Source organism: Gavialis gangeticus, unplaced genomic scaffold (genome assembly GCF_001723915.1).
Source record: "Gavialis gangeticus isolate Ggan-Ray unplaced genomic scaffold, GavGan_comp1, whole genome shotgun sequence".
NCBI classification, from domain to species: Eukaryota; Metazoa; Chordata; order Crocodylia; family Gavialidae; genus Gavialis; species Gavialis gangeticus.
The window spans coordinates 116,014,580-116,034,055 of NW_017729025.1; the positions used below are offsets into that span (position 1 = coordinate 116,014,580).

The 19,476-nt window shown below is 41.3% G+C and overlaps 1 protein-coding gene across 5 annotated transcripts in view; it reads left to right on the forward strand.

Moving 5' to 3' along the window:
• NAV2 (neuron navigator 2) overlaps window positions 1–19,476 on the forward strand; it is a 501,690-nt gene that overhangs the window by 386,129 nt on the left and 96,085 nt on the right. For all 5 annotated transcript variants that reach the window (XM_019519466.1, XM_019519468.1, XM_019519467.1 and 2 more), the window contains one exon: window positions 14,066–14,204. In XM_019519466.1, the coding sequence (XP_019375011.1) occupies window positions 14,066–14,204 (139 nt within the window). The remainder of the gene's footprint in view (window positions 1–14,065; window positions 14,205–19,476) is intronic.

A 19,476-nucleotide genomic window follows, 5' to 3' on the forward strand; every position in this document is an offset into this window, starting at 1 on the left:
TCCAACCAGGGCCTGCCTGGCAAGGGCACAGCAGCCCCTGCCAGGCTTTTTCCTGCTAGCCACATGAGCAGAGCAGGCAGAGGCATGGCCAGACACTGGCCCCAAGCCAGCGCACTCAGGTGGAGGGGAGGGAAGGGAGTTTAACACCCCAATCATACCCAACAGGCCTGCTGGACCTGGCCATGCCCCCACCCCCACCCCTCTTAGGTCAAGTAGGGAGGGGAGAAAAGCCTGGAAGTCTTCTCTCCCAGCTTCCCTCCAGCCTTCTGGCCACTGCCAAAGGGAAGGGAGGGCTTCTTCTAGTGCCCCCCAGCTTCTAGCCTGAGCCACTGCAGGCATGTGGCTGCATTTCCAGAACCAAAAGTGAATGTCTGTTCCCTTGCTTCTTGGTTCAATGTATGCAGCTTAGACTAACCTGCAAAGATTGAATCAATTCAGACTCAGGCTTTTTGAATATCTGAATTTAGCCCTTAAGGCTGCCATGGGCTGCTTCACAATATTAGTACTATTTAGGTCTGCAAGCATCTACACATGATTCACAAGATACACTCAGATATTTCTTATAGAAATCCAGAGTGCCAAAAATATTCTGAACTGTTATGGCCTTTCTGAATGCTTTGCAACAGAAAAATTCCTCTATTATTTTTATGTAGTCAGGAAACAAGTTAAAGCTAACAACCAGCATTTTTTGAGAACTGCTTTGGGTTTAATGAGTGCAAAAAGGTTGTGAACCACCTAGTTACAGTCCGACCCAGCACCTACTGAAACCAAAAGGAATTTTTTCCATTGACTTTAATGAGCTTTGGATCAGTCCCTTATCTAAGACTAATGTGTATAAACTTGTTTTACTATCACTGGTGCTATTGTCTCTTCTCTTTCTCCTTATTGTACCTATGTATTGAGTTTTCTTTCATACCTGTAGGCAGATAAACAGTGGGTCTATTAGTGTGTACAGGATTTCCTTCAGGGGTTGCACACATGAATTGAACTGCAAGAATCTGGACCTGAAGGCTAAGTACAGACGGTCAGAAAGCCTGAGGCTGAATCATTTCAATCATTACAGGTTTCTGTAAACTGCCTAGATTGAACCGATAAGAAAATGAACTAATGTTCACTTTTCAATCTGGAAAGGTAGCCAGACCTCTGCAGTGCCTCATATCAGGAGCCAGGGAGTGCTAGAGCATACTTCCCAGCCTGCCAGGCACCGCAGCGAGCTGCGAGATGGGCAACTCCCCCAGCCATGCCTCCTCTTCAGCCTCCAGCCAGCTGAGGAGGCAGCCAGCCATGGGAGACAATGCCTCCCACTTGGCCCCCAGCCAGGGTCTCCCCAGCTCTGGGGGCAAGGCGGGAACCCCCAGCCGAGCCTATCTTCCTCCCCCTGTGCCTGAATCTGGTCCCCTTAGCCACACCCTGCTCCTCAGTCCCAGCTGGTTGAGGAGGGAGTGTGGGGGAGCCCCAGTGGGGGGTTTCTCCCTCTTTTCCCACCCACACTCCCTGGCACCCAGAGCTGGGACCCAGGCCAGTCACCCAGCCATGCCCCCTCCTTTGCTAGCTGGCTGCCTGAAGAGGGAGTATGTGTGGGGGGGGGGATGCCCGCCCCCCCCAGATCCAGATCCCCAGTTAGGCTGTGCTGGATGCATGGGGGAGAGATGCCTGCAGTACAAGCCCTTCCCTCCCCCACTCTTTCCTTAACCAGCCTGCTGGTCAAGAAGGGGGCATGCCTGGGTGATGGCCCCAGCTTTCTGCTTGGGCAGGGTGAGTAAAGTCCCCACTGTGGGCTTCCCTGAAGCTGGAAGCCAAGGTGATCACCTGGCCATGCACCTTCCTCAGGTGGCCAGCTGAGGAGGGAGTGCAGGGGGGAAACATTCTTCCTCCCGCCCAGCTCCGAACCCTTGGCTGGGCTGTGCCTAGTATGGGGGACAGGTGGGAAGCTCACAGTGGGAGCTGTTTAACCCTCCTCACTCCCTCTTCAGCTGGCTTTCTGGTCAAGGATGGGGCATGGCTGGGTGATTGGCTTGGCTTCTGGCATGGGCACAGGGAGTAGAGCCCCCTTCCCCCCCCTCCATGAGCTTCCCTGCTTCTGGGAGCTAGGGTGATCTTCTGGTCATGTTTCTTCTTTGTCTGGCAGGCTGCCTGAGAAGGGATTGGGAGGTAAAATGGCTCCACTGTGGGCTTCCCTGCCCTGTGCTAGGCACAGCCTGGCTGGGGATCCAGAGCTGAGTGCTGGGGGGCCCCTTTTCCAACCCTCACTCCCTTCTCAGCTGGCCCGCTGGCCTGGGAAGGGGCATGGCCAGGTGATCACTCTGGCCCCTGGCTGCAGGGAAGGCCATAGTGGGGGGTTTACTCCCCCCTCTCAAGCCAGGCGCCAGGACAGTCAAATGGCCACACCCCCACCAGTGGGCAGGCTGAGGAAGGAGTTGGTTCGGGTGGAACAGCCAACCTCCCCTTCCCCCTCATCCCCCCATTCCAGACCCCTAGCAGGGATGTACCTGGCACAGGGGTGGAGCCTGCAGTGGGGTTTTTACTCCCCCCACCCAAGAAGGGAGCCAGGGCAATCACCTGTCTACACCCCCTCCCTGGATGGAAGACCAGCTGAGGAGGGAATCGGGGGAAAATCACTTCCCCCTAGTCCTGAACACCCAGCTGGGCTTGGCCTAGCATGTGGAGAAGCCCTCAATGGGAGCTTTGCTCCCCCAGCCCCAGCCGGGAGCCAGGCAGATTCCCCAGCCAAGGAGGGGCCAGGGCTGGGGAATCAACCCAGTTCCTGGCTGCCCAGAATGGAAAAGCCCACCCTTATAACTGGAGGCAGGACTGCCCTGCTCTGCTGGAGCAGAGAGTGCAGCCTACGCTGCACAGCATCCTGGGATGCTGGAGGACTGTGAATTAAGTTGAATTGGGAGGGTATCTGAAACAGAAGTTCCATAAACTGGTCTGACATAAATCAGTTAAGCCTGATGGTACAACCATCCAGGTTTATTTTAAATGAGTTTCAGCCATTTTGAAAGTAGTTTAAGTGTACTGAACTTCTGTTCTGTTACAGGTTGAAACCAGTTCTTGATCACTTAAACTAGTTTGTGTAACTTCTGTCCCTAGCCGAAGAGAGAGTTACTACCTCAGAGATTTGCAGGTTTTTTTGTGCAGCACCCTGCACAATCCTGACTGGCGTCTCTGGGCTTGAGTATAAGATACAGTAAATAACAACAACAGAATTTCCTATACTGTCATTTAAATGTCACTTGCATTAAGCAGATTGCAGAGTTTGGGGGAGAATTCTGTCAGGCTGAAAGAATTCTTTTCGATGTTAACAACTGTAACATCCATTCTTTCATCTATTCTGTGTTTATAAACATATCTATGTCTGTTTTACTTAAAGTGAAGAGATGTAATGCATCCCTTATTTTACAGTTGTAAATGCAGATTAGTTGATTCAATCACTTTTCGAACAATATCCACACACTGTATCCAATACCATAATTACTTGTGGAGGTGTCAGAGGCTTTGTATTGAAAATACAGAAGGTCATTAAGAATTGGATTTATGACATTTAATTTTTATCTACATTGCAAATATATTGTGATAAAATAACTGGAATGTCTCATCTTCTCATCCTTTTGCTAAACTCTTATGTAAATAAAGTAAATACAAAAAACCACAAATGTGTTTATGCAATGTTATCAAGGATGCTATTTGTGAGAATGTTAAAAAGGGAAATTTAGGAAAAATGTCAGTCTAATTTTTTAACGTGGTAAAAAACAGATTACCTAGCCTTTTAGATTATAAGCTGCTAGTTATCAGCAAGCTACACAGTTTCTTGAGCAAACAGGGTGTGTTTTGCTGAGCTGAGCTTTTATTCTATATGTTATGGTATCTGATCTGGAGGGTTGTGCTCAAGCTGCCTGTTTCACTGCCCACACATTACAACTTTTCACAGATGACCTAGTACTAGCAGAAAGTCTTGACCTCTCGCTCCTTCAGCACTTCAGAGGTTAATTTTGTTGAGGGATCAGATTTCTTTACTGGGAAGTTTATGATGATCATCACCTTCTAGCTAGACCTTACTTTCCAGTCTTTCAGAGCTGCTGAGTGCAGAGTTCTCTAGTAAAAACAACCTTGCCAACTTTTAAAAATATCACTCATTATATTCAAAGTACAAGCTGTTTTTTTAGCAGGGTGCTTGATGGTAGTCTGATGAAGGTATCAACCTGTAAAATCAATCTAAGCCCTTTTTCTGGAATTCTTCATGGGCAACAAAGTGGAGAAATGCTTTGGCCTAAGAATATTACAAGGTAGGACGTTTTCTACACTTTCAAAAGTCTGGGCTTTATAGTGTATTAAAGCATTGTTTAAAGAGTTTCAGTTTTAAAACTGATAGCAGCCTGAAAGCAGATTTTGTGACAAATGTATTATGCAGTAAATCTCAGAACTTCTTTTCTCTCTTCACTTTCTTTTCCAATTTAATTGCAGAATAAATTAAATCCTCATTTTATTTTTTAATGATATATATTTTAAAAATAACAGGAAATTTAACTGGTATAGCATAGATGATAGTATAGCTTTTTACTGGCTTTGTTTTAGCCCACCATGAGTATATTTACAGATTAAGTAGCAGCATGAAGTTGTTCATAGATTACTGCTGCCTAATTGAATTAGATATTTTTCCCATTCAAGTAACAGATCTTCAGTTCCTATTACAGAACTTGTGCTAAGGATTTTGTAATATTCTGACACTCTTAGTGTGCTTTCTTTAGAAAGAAAGGACCTGATCTTTATGAGAATAAGCTCACTCTGCATTGTAACATAACAATAGCTTGTGGGGCTGTTGTCACACCATTATCACAGAGACGAGTGCACTTGCACTTTAACACTTGATAGTCAGTCCTGTTTTTTGCAAGTGTTTCTTACTCATTTACAAAGTTATAGTGGCCCCTGTGCTTGCCTTATTAAAGTATAGGATCTTTTACAATTTTTGCAATTTCTTACAAATTAATCTAATTTAAAGGGATTCCACAAAATTGCACTTACTGATGCTAGTTAAAATGTTGCAGTTCCATAAGAAACCAAACAATTCACTGTGCTGCTCATAAAAACCATCATTGGCACAGATGAGTCTAAATTATTAAGGGAAGTGCTTACTATTGATTTTGTCTGTTCTTTTAAGTCATGGCATGATATGAGTAGTCGCTCTTCACTGGGTTAGCTTCCTGGGACAGAGCAACTCCTGTTGATCAAGGTACTGCCAAATTAGATTCATTCACAATGTTTGTAAGTTCTAATACTTTAACAACTTAATACTCCACTATCTTCATTTTTTTAATTTTTGGTAGGAACCCAATGAGTACAGACTTTATCTTTGTGTCCATGTGTATTCATTCAGCCGATGATAAGCAGTGTTATATGGAACAAGATTTCTGAGGTGCTACAAATGTGAAAAACCTGCATTTGACTCTATACCAATTAGGCAAGATTTGTGCCTTAATTATTTTGTATAGCACCTTTATGGCACCTTATAAATAATTAAGACCTTCCACAATGACTGGAAATTACTTCAGTTTTTGGCACTTATGAGTTCCTTGCTTTCTCCCTGAGTTTCCTGCTGGGGCTAACAGCTTGCACTCCTGAAAAACTGAGAAGTTTTGTATAATACTACCATTATAAAGCGCTGTACAAGCAGGAGCGGGGGAGAGGGAAAGGGTGGCTGGGAGAGAAAAGGCTACACTGTGCCAGACCACCTACTGGTGGGTTTTAGTTTTGTGAGCACTTAGTGACTATCCTTTTTTTTGGTAGGAGTGTTGTTGTAGCTCTGATGGTCCAAGAAGTAAGAGAGAAGCAAAGGGATTTTTTTTGTGATGTTTTATTTAACCAGCTGTAAACATGGGAGAGATGTTAGGCAAGCTTTCAGGCACAAAGTACCTTTATTTCAAGTCTAGGGAAGAAACAAGTGCAGCCCAAGTTAAATAACAGATATAATGATGGCTTTCCTTGCATTTTTCTTTTGGGACTCTCATTTAGCGAGCTTGTTGTCTTGGACATTCACACGCATATTAAGTTGATCTAGTGGAGTGTCAGTAAGGATGTTAAGATTCAGAGTACATTACTCTTCTAGTGGGAATTCTTTCCTTGAAAATTTCTGGACCACCCAGCACAGCAAAATCTGAGTCCTTCTTGCATTTCAGGGTGTTTTTCTTTCTTTACTATTATATGTTCTTTTTTCCTCACATCTTAATTACATCAAAACTACGAGAGTCCAGCTCATTTTGTCTTACCCCTTTGTATTAGATAGTATTTTTATACTGTATAAGAATTGAGAATCTCCTATTCTTTGCTTATTTTTGTGAACAGAATTTCCTGGAACTGTAGCTTTCTCTGATGTGATTCCCTTGGATCTCACAAGCTGAATAAGGTCCTGAGTTAATTCTTAGATAGGAGACTATGTAGAAAGCAACTGGTCAGGAATTAGTACTGGTGTTTCAATAAGTGGCAGTCTCTTCTTCAACTTATTATTTATAATAACACTGCAATCCTGAAGTTGTCAGCCTCTGGATGAGAAAAAGTAAATTATTTGGCAACGGCAGCTACAAAAAGCCCCCAATACCCTGACATTCACACACAATAACATCTCTTATTTATAAACATTTGGCTCTAGCAGTTTTTGTCCCCGTGGGAATTGCTCTGCTCCGTCACCCAGGAGCACATTTCTAACCTTGCCTCCTTTGCCCAAGTCCATATAAATGTCCTCTGTATGTTTAGCTGTGCTATTTCAGTGGTTATTAAGAAGAGAATAACATTTAACAGGGGAAAAAAGTTATATCCTAATTGTGGTCCAGGTGCAGAACCCCTCTGGAAATCCATGGGGAAAGCCTACAACTGCCCCTCAGCAGAATACCAAAAGAGATCAGTTGTAAGGAGCACAAACATGAGAGCATTTGCAATGGTGGTGGGGACACAAAAGTTGCAGGGACCACTGCAGCAGTGATTTCATCTTTGCGGATTTCCTTAGTTCACAACCCACCAGCTATATACTGAATCAAAGTTTACTTTATTCAAGGAGGGGTGTGTGGTTTTGTATGTGTGTAAATAAGCACTGTGTGATGTATACCCTTCATAATGTTGTTTTTACTGTTATGAAAGCAAAGGACCTATTTGGTAAGAAAACAGAAAGCTTGTATAATTTATATTTATAGGAATTTTTATCACTAGTAGAATTGGTAGAACTTAAGTGATCTCAGCAATGATGCAAGGGCCATGATCGTCCTTTTAGCTTTCATTGATATAAACCAGGGCTAATTCAATTAAAGTCGGTGGAGTTGTACAAAACTGGTGTAGGGTTGGAATTATCCTGGGGCCTTCAACCAATGTCTAAATAAAGGTACTGATCCTGCAACTGTAGGGTTGCCAACTCTGACTGAAGCTATTCTGGAAGATTTTTTCCCCCAACATGATGTAAAGTAATTAATTTCATTTTCTTAAAATATCCTATTAAAACCTCCTGGATTGCTTTCAGTAGTCACCGGGAGATCGATGCTTATTCTGGTAGACTCACACCCAATCCGGGAGGGTTGGCAACCCTATACAACTGTCTGGGCACAGACCCCTTTGGAGTCTACTCAGTTTCAGTAGAGACATGGGACTGCTCCTGTGCACGAATTGTAAGATCAGTCCCTTATTTATAAACATCTTAGGGAGACAACTACTTTGTAACTCAAGTCATGTAAACATTTCAATAGAAAAACCATTTAACATTTGAATTCTGGAGTGCAACTCCAGCATACAAGAGTTAAGGCCTGGCTGAAAGCATTTTACAGGATTCCTTTCACATTGCTATGGGTTAGTGCTAATCCTACATTTGGGTCAGACACACTAACTCATACTGATTTATCTTTTAGCCCTGGAGGCAGTGTAGTTTCAACAGGAACTATTGTTTTGAACAATGGCCAAAAAACAAGTTCCACCAGTCAAGCGTTTGCAACTTAATACAGCTGTCTGGCTGCAGGGTTTAGTGGTTATATATAGTGACTAACTGATGATTCTTTGAGTATAAATTCAGAATGCAAGCAGGTAAAGGGTGATGTTACACTTAAAATTTATGCTTTTCAGCATGAGATTATTAGTTCTTGCAGAAACTTTTTTTTCCTTGTGATTCTTCAGAATGAATCAGATGGTAGGTTCCCTATACCATGCTAAAATAAGGTGATAATCCCTGAGGTGCTGTGTGCTTGATTGTGCTTACTGGAAGTTTGACAGTGGCTAGTCTTGTTCAAATGTTAAAGGAGCAGACAAAAAGAAATGGCTTGTTCTTCATCGCTGATAACAGAGCTGTGATTAGGGACTGAAGAAGGACTAAAATAAAGAGAGCGCCTGTAATATTTTGGCTTTTACGAATCTTTTTTCAAATATTTCCCTTGACTAAGTAATATTATCTCTTAATAATTGCTAGTCTTTTAAAATATAACCTTCAAAACTTACTCGTTTTCTAACACAGTTTGCTCGGCCACAGTGATGCTAAATGGAATTAGTGAAACAGAACCTAACAGTTTATGAAATGTAAACTGAATATTCACTAAAAATTAAAATGGACCAAACAGCTTCAGGAGATGTGTGATGGTTTAGTTATGCAATCTGATATGAATCATTAAAATGATTAGTTTCTGCCTCAAGAAGAACAGCTGGAAGTGACTATATGATGGTGAGGCCCTTCATGTTTTGCTTTTCCTTAACTGTTTTGGCAATCTTACTTTTCAGAAGTGTGTAAATTAGCACTGAACTCCAAATGCGGTTGCAACACAATTGTTTCAATTTAAAATTGAATTAATACATTGAATTATGACAAAGGAGACTTTCTGAAGACATGGAAAGTAGACAATCTGTATACAATTGCTGTATTTTCATTAAACTCTGTTACTTTTGCTAGATTTTCTGTTCACCAAGTCTTATGAAGACATATATTTGGCATATTAATATAATATTTTGGGTGGAAGACCCTGTGCAAGTGACTCTATTTGGCTTCTTGAATTCCTATTATAACCATGTCAGTATCTTGTAGAATCCCAGCGGAAAATAATGGAAGTTTAAATATTCAGTATTTTGCTTGATAGCATATTTTGTGAGTCTTTTTTTTTTCTTGGAATACTTTATGAGGTATGTATTAATTTATCAGATGATTTTTTTTCCTCTTTCAATAAGCAAATAAACAGTGAAAGTTTTAGATGAAAAAGGATAATTGCCGTGTTTCCAGTGGAATATTGGAGGTGTACCATGCCTTTATGTCTTTGACAATTTATTGTAATTTTCATTGTGCTATTCCACAGAGAAATTGAAGTGTATACCCAACAAGATAGTGATGCATTTTGCCCTTTGTTAATGGTATTATTTAGTAATGTTTTAAATATTGTTTTGCTTAGAGCATGTGAATATGGAGAAGTTCTGAATTGAAATGATGTCCAAGGATTCCACGGGTGTATTCATACCCCCTTGCAGTAGCCACCTTTATGTGTAAAAAAAAAAAAAATCACGCTCTATTGGAGAATATTAACAGACTGTAGAAAACTGCAAGACTGAATGCTTGACCAGTTTGCAGTTCTGACTATTTCAAAAAGTAGGTCTGAGTAGCTGATCTGGTCCTGGTGCTTTTATGTGGGAGACTAACAGGAGTACTGTTCTCAGTCACTTTTGGGTGAGAAGAATAAAGTCAGGGAGAGAAGTGTTTCCACACTGCTCTTAAAGCATCACTTCAGAGGGACTGCAGCTCTGGAAGAGATTGTATTCCTGTGGCTGGCTGTTGTGAGTGTGCAGTCCTTGGCAGAGAGCATAAAGGTAGCTTTGACATGGGAGGAGCAGAGTACAATAAGTAATAGTCACTTAGTGAGTAGTTGAAACCACAGGCCTCATTTTGGATCAAAGAGGGGTAGACAAAAGTAGGACAATAAAGTTATTAGATATTATGTTACAGATGAATATCTTCAAGTTGATGCTCAGTTGTACCTGTTTAGGCTTTTAGAAATCTGAGAGCAGTTTTGCCTCTACTCAGTTTCCATTTCTTAAGCTGTATTTAAAATTTAAAGCATCAGAAAACTTCTGAGATGCTTAGGGAATGATGCTTTACATTTAAGGCTGATCAAATATAGCCTAAAGTAGTATAGTCTACTCAGCAGTGCTGTAGGTCTCCTCTAGGGCTAGGCAGAGAATTGAGAGGGTAGTACCTGCAGTCTGATTCAATTAAGAGAGATGTTGGTGCACCAGACTTCTCAGTGTGTATGCATTTTTGAGGTTTTACTATGCCCTTTGGATGTCTCTCATTTGTTCAAGTGTAATAGTACCTGAAATCCCTATATCTTGAAGCTATTTGCAATCAGATATGTTTTCAGTTGTGGTGATGTCCTTTGAGAGGGTTGTGGTACAATTTCTATACATATAAGGTAAGAGGTTGAAATGAATACACTTCTAAGAATTCATGTAATTTCCAGTAATCAAAGTAGGGTTTTGGTTGATTGATCAAGTGGAGGAAGAAAAGCCCGAATGTTCCAGCTTCGGGTTATGGCTCAGTAGATTTTTGCTGACATCAGAAATTATTAATTGCACCAGCTAAATTACAAAGATGTTATCATGGCTCAGAGAGCCAGGAATGCTGTAATTATGAGGGTTGTTAGATTTCCCATTCTGCTTCTTCTCTTTTGACTTTAACCATCAGGACACTGAATCAAGGTAAAAATGTGAACTAATTTTTGTGAGGGGGTTGGGGCCATTTTAAGAGATAATATGAAATAGCCATGTGAGTTTGGTAACTGATTATCTGTCACCTTTCTTGGGAAATCGTTGCTTATGCTTGCAAGAGATGCATCTAAGACATTTTTATAGCTCTGATTTTTATGACCCTATGTGATTGAATATAATATAAAGCTTTCAGTATATAATGTGTGCTACCTGCTGTATATTTTCTCTGTAGAAATGCTGTAATCTTTACAAGATTAATAATTTTTCATTACTGAATTTATAAAAAAAGAGAAGTTAAGAGTGTACATGTATTTTAATGGTTACAGAAATGCTTCTATTTTTGTCCTGAGATGTATGTGTTATGCAGTGTTTGCTTCTGGAAGGCTTAGCATTAGCAGCATAGCAGAGTCCAGTGAACAAGAATGAATAAAACCGGTTTTAAAATAAAGTCAAGGGTCTTGCTTGAATGGACAGTACCAATTAACACAATCTTTAAACTCCTTTTAATTGGGCAGACTTTCCTTTCCTGTCCATTTTATCCATTCCTCTTATTGTTAAAGACTGATTTCCTCCCCACTCGGATGTGCTTCAGAATAAAGCTGCAATTGATATGGCTCTTTTTAGCTTACACAGCATCTTATCTTGTCAAAACAGCTTGGCAGCTTTGGCATCTTGTCAAAACAGCTTGCATCAGTATCATTTATTGGTGTCCTCAGCATAACTGCAAGAATACTAGTATTATTTGTTAGCTGCTAGCAGGCAAAATACTAGGCATTCTAGCTGTGGGTCCCAGAGATATGGCTGTTCTTTTTTTTGTGGTAATGTAGTAGGTTTTAAAATATAAAGTTTTTATATGGTTACTTTTCTCCATTAGACTAAAGTACAAGAAATATTTAAACTAGAACACTCCGTAAAATCCCTTTCAATGCCATAACAACCCATATCTTCAGATGCATGTTTCTGATTTTCTCCATAGTCAATGGGCATGTCTACACGTACCTCTTTTAAATGGGATTAACCTAAAATCTCCATTTTTAAGGCATATTAAGGGACAAGTATTACATTTAGGCATGAATAGCTAAATCGCATTAGCCCACATGTAGACGCTTAATGTGCATTTACGCGTCTGCATGTGGGCTAATGTTGCTAAGCTAGTCATGCCTAAATTTAATGCACCTTAATGCGCATTAGCGCATCCATGTGTAGACGCATGCCTAAATTGCCTTAATGTGCCTTCAGCAAAGGTGCGTTAAGTTTAGGTGCATGTAAATACATATGTACACACACTCAGTATGTCTTAATTCAACAAAATGTTTAAGTCTAACTCTTAAGTAGCATGGAATTGACTACTAGCTATAGGGCTACTCAGAGCATTGTTAGCTATTCACTTATGTACTTTGATGAACTGGGAGAATATGAGGATAATGAGTGGTCAAACTGATGAACAGTGTTGTATTATATGGGATAGTGGAAAACAGCAACTGAACTAAAATTGTTGTTTAAAGTCCTTCTGCTTATTTTGTCCTATTATCATTCTTTTTTCTATCACTTTAAACTCTGTTGCAGTCCCTATAAATTACTATTGTTGTAAATGCAAGTGGGAAAAATGGAGAGAAAAGGTTGTTCAGCAAGTTAGTGGTAGATCTGTGAATTCAGCCAGTGAAACCTGAATCTAATTCCCTTAATTCTAACCTCTGGAACCCATTGTCCCTTGTTTTTATAAATAGCTAATTTTTTAAAATATGTAGTATGTATCTTGTGTATCAAGTTTGTATGTGGCTTCCAAACTCTGGTCCAATAACCCTCTGTGATCTTGGGTTATTCAGGACTATGAAAGTTTGGAAGAAGTTTCAGGACTGGATTTCTCTTAAATCCATGATCCATGTTTTAAAAAAGCGATAGTATCAACACCTGAAACACATGGGCTTCTTATCCATGTTTAAATGCTTTCTGAAATATGTATTTTCCAGTAGGCTATCTGTAGGACATTGTTCAAATGTGGGTTTATTTCCCTTGGAGAAAAAGCCTTTCCGTACTTGCTAGTTTGTAAATCTTTACTTATGAAGTTTACTTAGGAGCACATACTCCTAAGTAAACTTCAAAGGGTTTACTTTGGAGTGAGGCCTTACCCTTTGAATTTCTTTTGTTTTGTTTGTTATGGCCTTCAAGTCAACGTAAATATATGGTTACTTTGGGCATTTTTAGACGTGTGTGTGCGACACAGTGCCAGGTGCTTTTGAAAGCCCCTGGCACTGTGTCACGTGCATTTGTATAAATGGCAAGGGGTGCATCAGCACTGAGAAAATGGCAGTGGCACACTTTGGAACACATAAGCGCACCAATGCCATTTTCCCAGCGCTGACGCATATTTCGCTCTTTATACAAATGCATGCGACACAGCGCTGGGCACGTCAGCTCGCAAGCGGAGCAGGCTCGATTAATTAAGTCTGCTCTGATGTCCTGGATCTCTGGTACATCACAGCACAAAAAGGTATGTGTATAAATGCCCTTTGTGTTAAGATTCCAGTTAGCCATTACTTAAATATTTGTTGATAAAAAATGAAGCTATCATTTGCTGGAAGAAACTATTCTTAGTAGTAAGGTGTTGTTTTACCTGAGTGGTAGAGATATGAGTGTATGAGAGTAGTTACAGTAGTTGTCTTAACAGAGACATCCCTTCATTAAACCTTTAAAAACTAGAAACAACAAGCAGTTTCTGAATACGATTCTGGCCCTTTTTTGCCTTTTGGGAACTGAACAGTAGAAGTGGGTGCTTATGTAGTTGTGGGGCCAAGTACGTAAAATGAGTTTAGAAACTTTCTCATAGATTGTTTTTTACAGGGAGTTTAAGTTCCCATTCCTGCTTATGGATCAGCATGGTCCTGTTTTCTCTCTCAGAAGTATCTCCCTGAGCTTATCTTTTTCTTGGGGGACTAGATGGTGATGAATTAAAACTTTATACTCATTTGCAAATTTTGAATAGAGTCAATATGAAAAAAGGCTTTATTTGTAACAGGATCTTATTCCTAATAGAGAATAGACAGTTATGGCAGTCATGCAAATGACTCTTTATATAACATCAAACTTGATATCTAAGGGTGTACCCACACCGCTCAAGGCAGCACAGTGCTGATGTGCTTGATGTGCACGTTAGCTTTGCAGATCTAATCTGCCCATACAGGACACCTCTGCATGACATTGCCTTGTGCCATATAAACGTCAAAGAGAGCAGTCCTGTGTCTGCAGCTCAGATAGGATATAGCCTCTATGAATAATATTTCCCATTTTGAACTTCTTTTGTGTATTGGTTCTTTAGTAGCCCAAGTGTTGGGTTTAAATTGTGTGCTTCTTTCCCCAGCTGGGATGACAGCAGCTCTGTCAGCAGTGGGATCAGTGACACCATAGACAACCTTAGCACCGATGATATTAACACCAGCTCCTCCATCAGCTCCTATGCCAACACACCTGCCTCTTCCCGTAAAAATTTGGATGCACAGGTAAGGTTTCTGTTTCATTTTGGACAACTGGTAGCACTGAAGAGTTGTTTCTTTTAAGCAACAGATACAAGGCTCTGGGGTGGAATGACTTCGTCCTTCTGAAAGCTCAACACTTTCTTGAAATAATGAACCACTTATGTATTTTTCTTTTATATAGTAATCCTGGGCTCAATCTTTGGCTACCTTTACAGCCATGCAACAAGTCAGGCTGAAAGAGTTGGAAATTTAACCAGAAGCAGAGAAATAATCTGTCAGCTGTATTTTTTTTGAAGTGAGGCTGATCCTTAGAGAGGCTGGGAGTTGCAGGTGCCAGAACCTATCAAAACTTTGGGACTTTCAACACCATTAGTTCTACTTCAATTAATATGTATATATTACAACTAGTGGCATAAGAAACTCCATCTGGGATTCACAGAAGCTGCAGGAGCCCATCCCCTCTGAAAATCAGTCTATGAATAACCAAGATAGTCAACAGTAATCTTCTTCCACGACCCCAAATACAATGGTTATTGTTAAAAGGGTGGTGTTTACCAATGGTTACCACACTGTGGTGTGTGAGATTACCACAATATTTCTCTTATGTGTGGAATCTGTGGCATATCTGCTACCAACGTAGAACAATTAAGTATTAATTTTTTATTGGTACCACTTTACATGCAGCATTATAAATAGCAGATGTGATTTTTCTTCAGTACTAGAAAGTGTTCTATACAATTTATAAAAGAACAACATTTAATTAAATCGACATGGAAGTTTAAAGATTATTGCACTTTCAACGGAAAAGTAAACATACGTTAGCTAATAAAATATATTATTTTAAGCTTCCAGGACTGCATGTTATTGCAGGCTTTCTATTTTTGGCAGTAATACATAGGAAAATAAATTTATATCCAGAGGCAGCACAAACACAGCTTTCCATGCTTCTACACTACACATCCAAATATAGCTGGATGTTGATGATACCCATCAGTTTTATTTATATTTTTCATTATAATGTGTTGCAATAATACAAGAAGCAGTCTTCATTTTATATTGATGCTAATTTTGTTATGAAACTTGCAGCACTGAAAAGTACATCCTTGGTCCTTATAACTGCTTTGTGGACCAAAGTGGTACTGTAGTACCACAGCAGAGTATGTTGTTTCAGTTTTGTAGCAGATGCAGCTTTGCAAAAAGAGGTTGACGTGATTTCTTTCTTTCTTTTTGGACTGGAACTTGAATCTGTTTTTAATAGCTGTTTTAATGTAGCAATGTGGTTGCTGTGAAGTGTTGTGCTGCCTGAAGTATTGTGTTGCAAGTGTATATTGGTCTTTGTTCCCTTGCCATGAAGTGCGTATTTGAGCCTATATTAAAGATTTAGCCTCTGGTTGTGTGTCAGTGACGTCATGTGCGTATGAAAATGCTAATGCAAGTCCTTCACCAAATTAATGAGAGAAGGTAAGGTCATTGAAGTGCTTTTCTTCCAACATGTTGCAAAAAAAGTTACGCAGGGAACCTACATTTTCCTGCACAATCGTTAGCTTCAAAAACACCTCTATTTTACAACGTGCTGAACAGCATATAGATATGCCTGTGTCAGGAAATTGTGTTGTGCACTAGCTCAGAATGTTGTGAGCACTCATGAATCTCTGTAAAATGTCCACCCAGAGTAGAGTAGAGTGAAAGTTTTCATTAACTGCAATTGGTTATTCATAAAATACTTTTTTTCTTAAAAACTGAAAGGTAATATTAACAAGAGAAAAGAAAGTAAATAAGCTTGGACTGTGGAAAGCATGCTTACATTGGAGTTGGATTCGTAAGTAGCAAAACTAACAGCTATAGCTAATAATGAACCTAGTAAGGAAAATATTCCTTATGGTCCACTGTTTCCCTTCTTCTCTTGTATTCTTTGCCTTGATCCATGTAGTAAGGCTTTTGGCTTTCCACATTGACCTTTCTCTACTGGACACAGTTCATCAGTACTGAAGAGGGTAGAAGAATCCCTTCCCATGACTTGCATATGACACTTCTGTTAATAAGTCACAATATGGTGCTGGTTTGGTGACCTATATTCAGCTTGTGATCCACCTCCACATGCTAAAATAGGTCATAAGAAAAAACAGATCCTCAGCTTCAGTAACAGCAGCATTAAATTATAAGCTACTTTAAGAAGGCAGCAGAGCCATTCAAATTCATCTGATTTCTGAGACTGTTCTTGAAGCTTTAAGAGTTCAGTTCTTCAGTTAAGATTGCTTCTAGTTCAGTCAGCAAACTGTGTAGCTTAGGATGACCTCTGTTAGACTTTTACAAGATTTCCTATTTCATCCAATTTAATGATTCTTCAGATGGAGTGGATTTTTAGCTACTGCTGTAATGGCAAGTCTCTTTTTCCCTGCCCCCTACCCCTGTTTCTGTGGTGTTCTTATTCCCTAGCATCAACGATTTATATAGCTAAGCTGCTTCAAGAGTGGACTTGCAAGATTTCATAGACATTAGGGCTGGAAAGGACATCGTAAGATCATCTGGTTCAGCCCCCTCCCCAAGGGGCAGAAAGTCAGCTAGGTTCAAAGGATCCTGGCAAGATAAATGTCCAAATGTTTCTTGAAAGTGTCCAGGGTAGGTGCTTGCACCACCTCTGGGGAGGGGTCTATTCCAGGCCTTGGGGGCTTGGACAGTAAAGAAGTTTTTCTTTATGTCCAGCCTAAAGTGGTTTTGCAGGAGTTTGTGACCATTGGAGCTTGTCATCCCTTGGGGTGCTCTGGTGAACAGGTGTTCCCCCAGATCTTGATACACACCCCGTATGTACTTATAGGTTGCCCCCAAGTCACCCCTGAGCCTGCGCTTCTCCAGGCTGAAGAGTCCTATAGCTCACAGCCTCTCATCATAAGGCTTGTTCTCTTGCCCTCGGATCATGTGCATAGCTCCCTTCTGGAGTCTCTCAAGCTTCTCCACATTCTTCCTAAATTGTGGAGCCCAGAATTGGATGCAGTACTCCAGCTGCGGCCTCACCAAGGCCGATTACAGTAGGAGGATGACATCCTGGGTCTTGCTCGAGATGCATCAGTAGATGCAAGCCAGAGTTTTGTTTGCTTTGCCAGATGCAGTATCACATTGGTGGCTTTTGTTCATCTTGTGGTCAATCGTGACCCCCCAAGTCTCTTTTGGTCATGGTGCTAGCGAGTGTAGCATTGCCGCGACTATAAGTGTGATGCAAGTTTTTATTCCTGAGGTGGAGCACCTTGCATTTCTCCATATTGAATGCCATCAGGTTTTCATCCATCCATCTTGCAAGCCTATCAAGGTTGGCCTGGATCACCAGCCTATCCTCAAGTGTTGACACTTTTCCTCAAATTTTAGTGTCATCAGCAAACTTGGCCAGTCTGCTTTTGACACCAGTGTCTAGATTGTTTATAAAGACATTAAAGAGTACAGGTCTGAGAATGGAGACTTGGGGGGATGCCTCTAGTCACCAGGCACCATGTTGATTTGGTTCTGTCATCTACTACTCTCTGGGTCTGACCTCAGAGCCAGTTCCCCAGCCATTGGACTATAGAGTAGTCCAATGAGGACATTATGGGACACAAAGGCTTTTTTAAAGTCCAAATATATGACATCAACCTCTTCCCTTTTGTCCAGGTGATATGTCACCTGGTCATAGAAGGAAATGAGATTGGTCAAGCAAGACCTATCCGCAACAAACCCATGCTGGCTATCCCTCAGAATGTTGCCTTCTGTTAACATGTCAAGAATGGTTTCTTTGATCATTTTTTCCAAATCTTCCCAGAGATTGAGGTCAAACTGATTGGCCTGTGGTTTCCCAGGTCTTCTTTTCTCCCTTTCTTGAAGATGGGCACCACATTGGCTCTCTTTCAATCTTCAGGTACTTCGCCTGAGCTCCACAAGTTCTCAAGTATCCTTGCCAGTGGCTGTGCTATGATGTCTGCCAGTTCCTTTAGTACTCTTGGGTGCAACCTATCCAGACCAGCTGATTTATGGGAGTCTAGCCTCTCAAGATGCTCCCTCACATGATCCATGCCAGTGGTGGGCATATATTCATCTTTACCCTGGTCATCCCACATCATGATAGGCAAGGTGGTCCCTTTGGGCTGGTGAAAAACCAACGCAAAGTAATCATTAATCAGATTGGCTTTTTTCTGGGTGTCAATAGTCAGCTGCCCCAGATGTTTAGCAGGGGTCCAATATTGCCCTTGTTTTTCTTTCAATTCCCCACATCTTTCAACTCCCCACATATTTTGTTGTCCTTGCTTCGTGTAGCCAGATGGAGTTCAGTTGCAGCCTTGGCTTTTCGCGTTTGCTACCTGCAGGTGCAGACCAGTGCAGTATACTCCTCCTTAGTGGTGTTTCCTGTCCTCCATCCATTATACACCTCTATTTTTAGATGAAGTATGTCCTTGAGTTCCCCGTTGAGCCAAGGGGGTTGTTGAGCCCTTTTACCACCTTTCCTATGGGTGGAGATGGACTCTTCTTGTGCTTCTAGGATTGCTTTCTTACGGAGCAAACATTCATCATGAACTCCCCTCCATGAGAAATCATGGCCTCTCAGGGCCTCAAGAATAAGCCTCCTGAGCTTATGAAAGTCAGCTTTCCAAAAATCAAGGACTACTGCATTGCTGGCTGACTTGCCAGCTTTGTGATGGATAGTGAAAGTGATCAACTCGTGGTCACTGTCCCCCAGCTTCCCTTTGATTCTTAAGTTGCTGATTAGATCATTCCCCTTGGCCATACCAGGTCCAGCAGCACCTTGCCTCTTGTCGGCCCATAAACTTCTTGGGACATGTAGAGCTCATCCACGCATGTAAGGAAACTTTGTGACTGATTGGATTTGGCCAAGTGCTCATCCCATAGGTGTCCGGATAGTTGAAGTCTTCCATGATGACCATGCGCTGAGAGTGTGCAGTCTTGGCCAGTTCCCATGCAAATTCTAGGTCAAGCACCTGTTCCTGGTTTGGAGATCTGTAGTAGACTCCTACCATTGTATCCCCTTCACTACGTTCCCCTCGTATTCTAACCTAGAGGATCTTCAGTCATCCCCCTCGGGTGCCAATCTCAGCTATAGGGATGTGTAGTTCACTTTCACATAGACAGCTACACCCCCACCCCTTTTTTTCGGCATGATCTCTGCTGTTCGAAAGTGCCAGGGAAGGTTGTGACCAAATGATGATTTTTAGAACAGGTTTCATAGTTTCATAGTTAGTAGGGTCGGAAGGGACCTGAACAGATCATTGAGTCCGACCCCCTGCCATGGCAGGAAAAAGTACTGGGGTCAAATGAT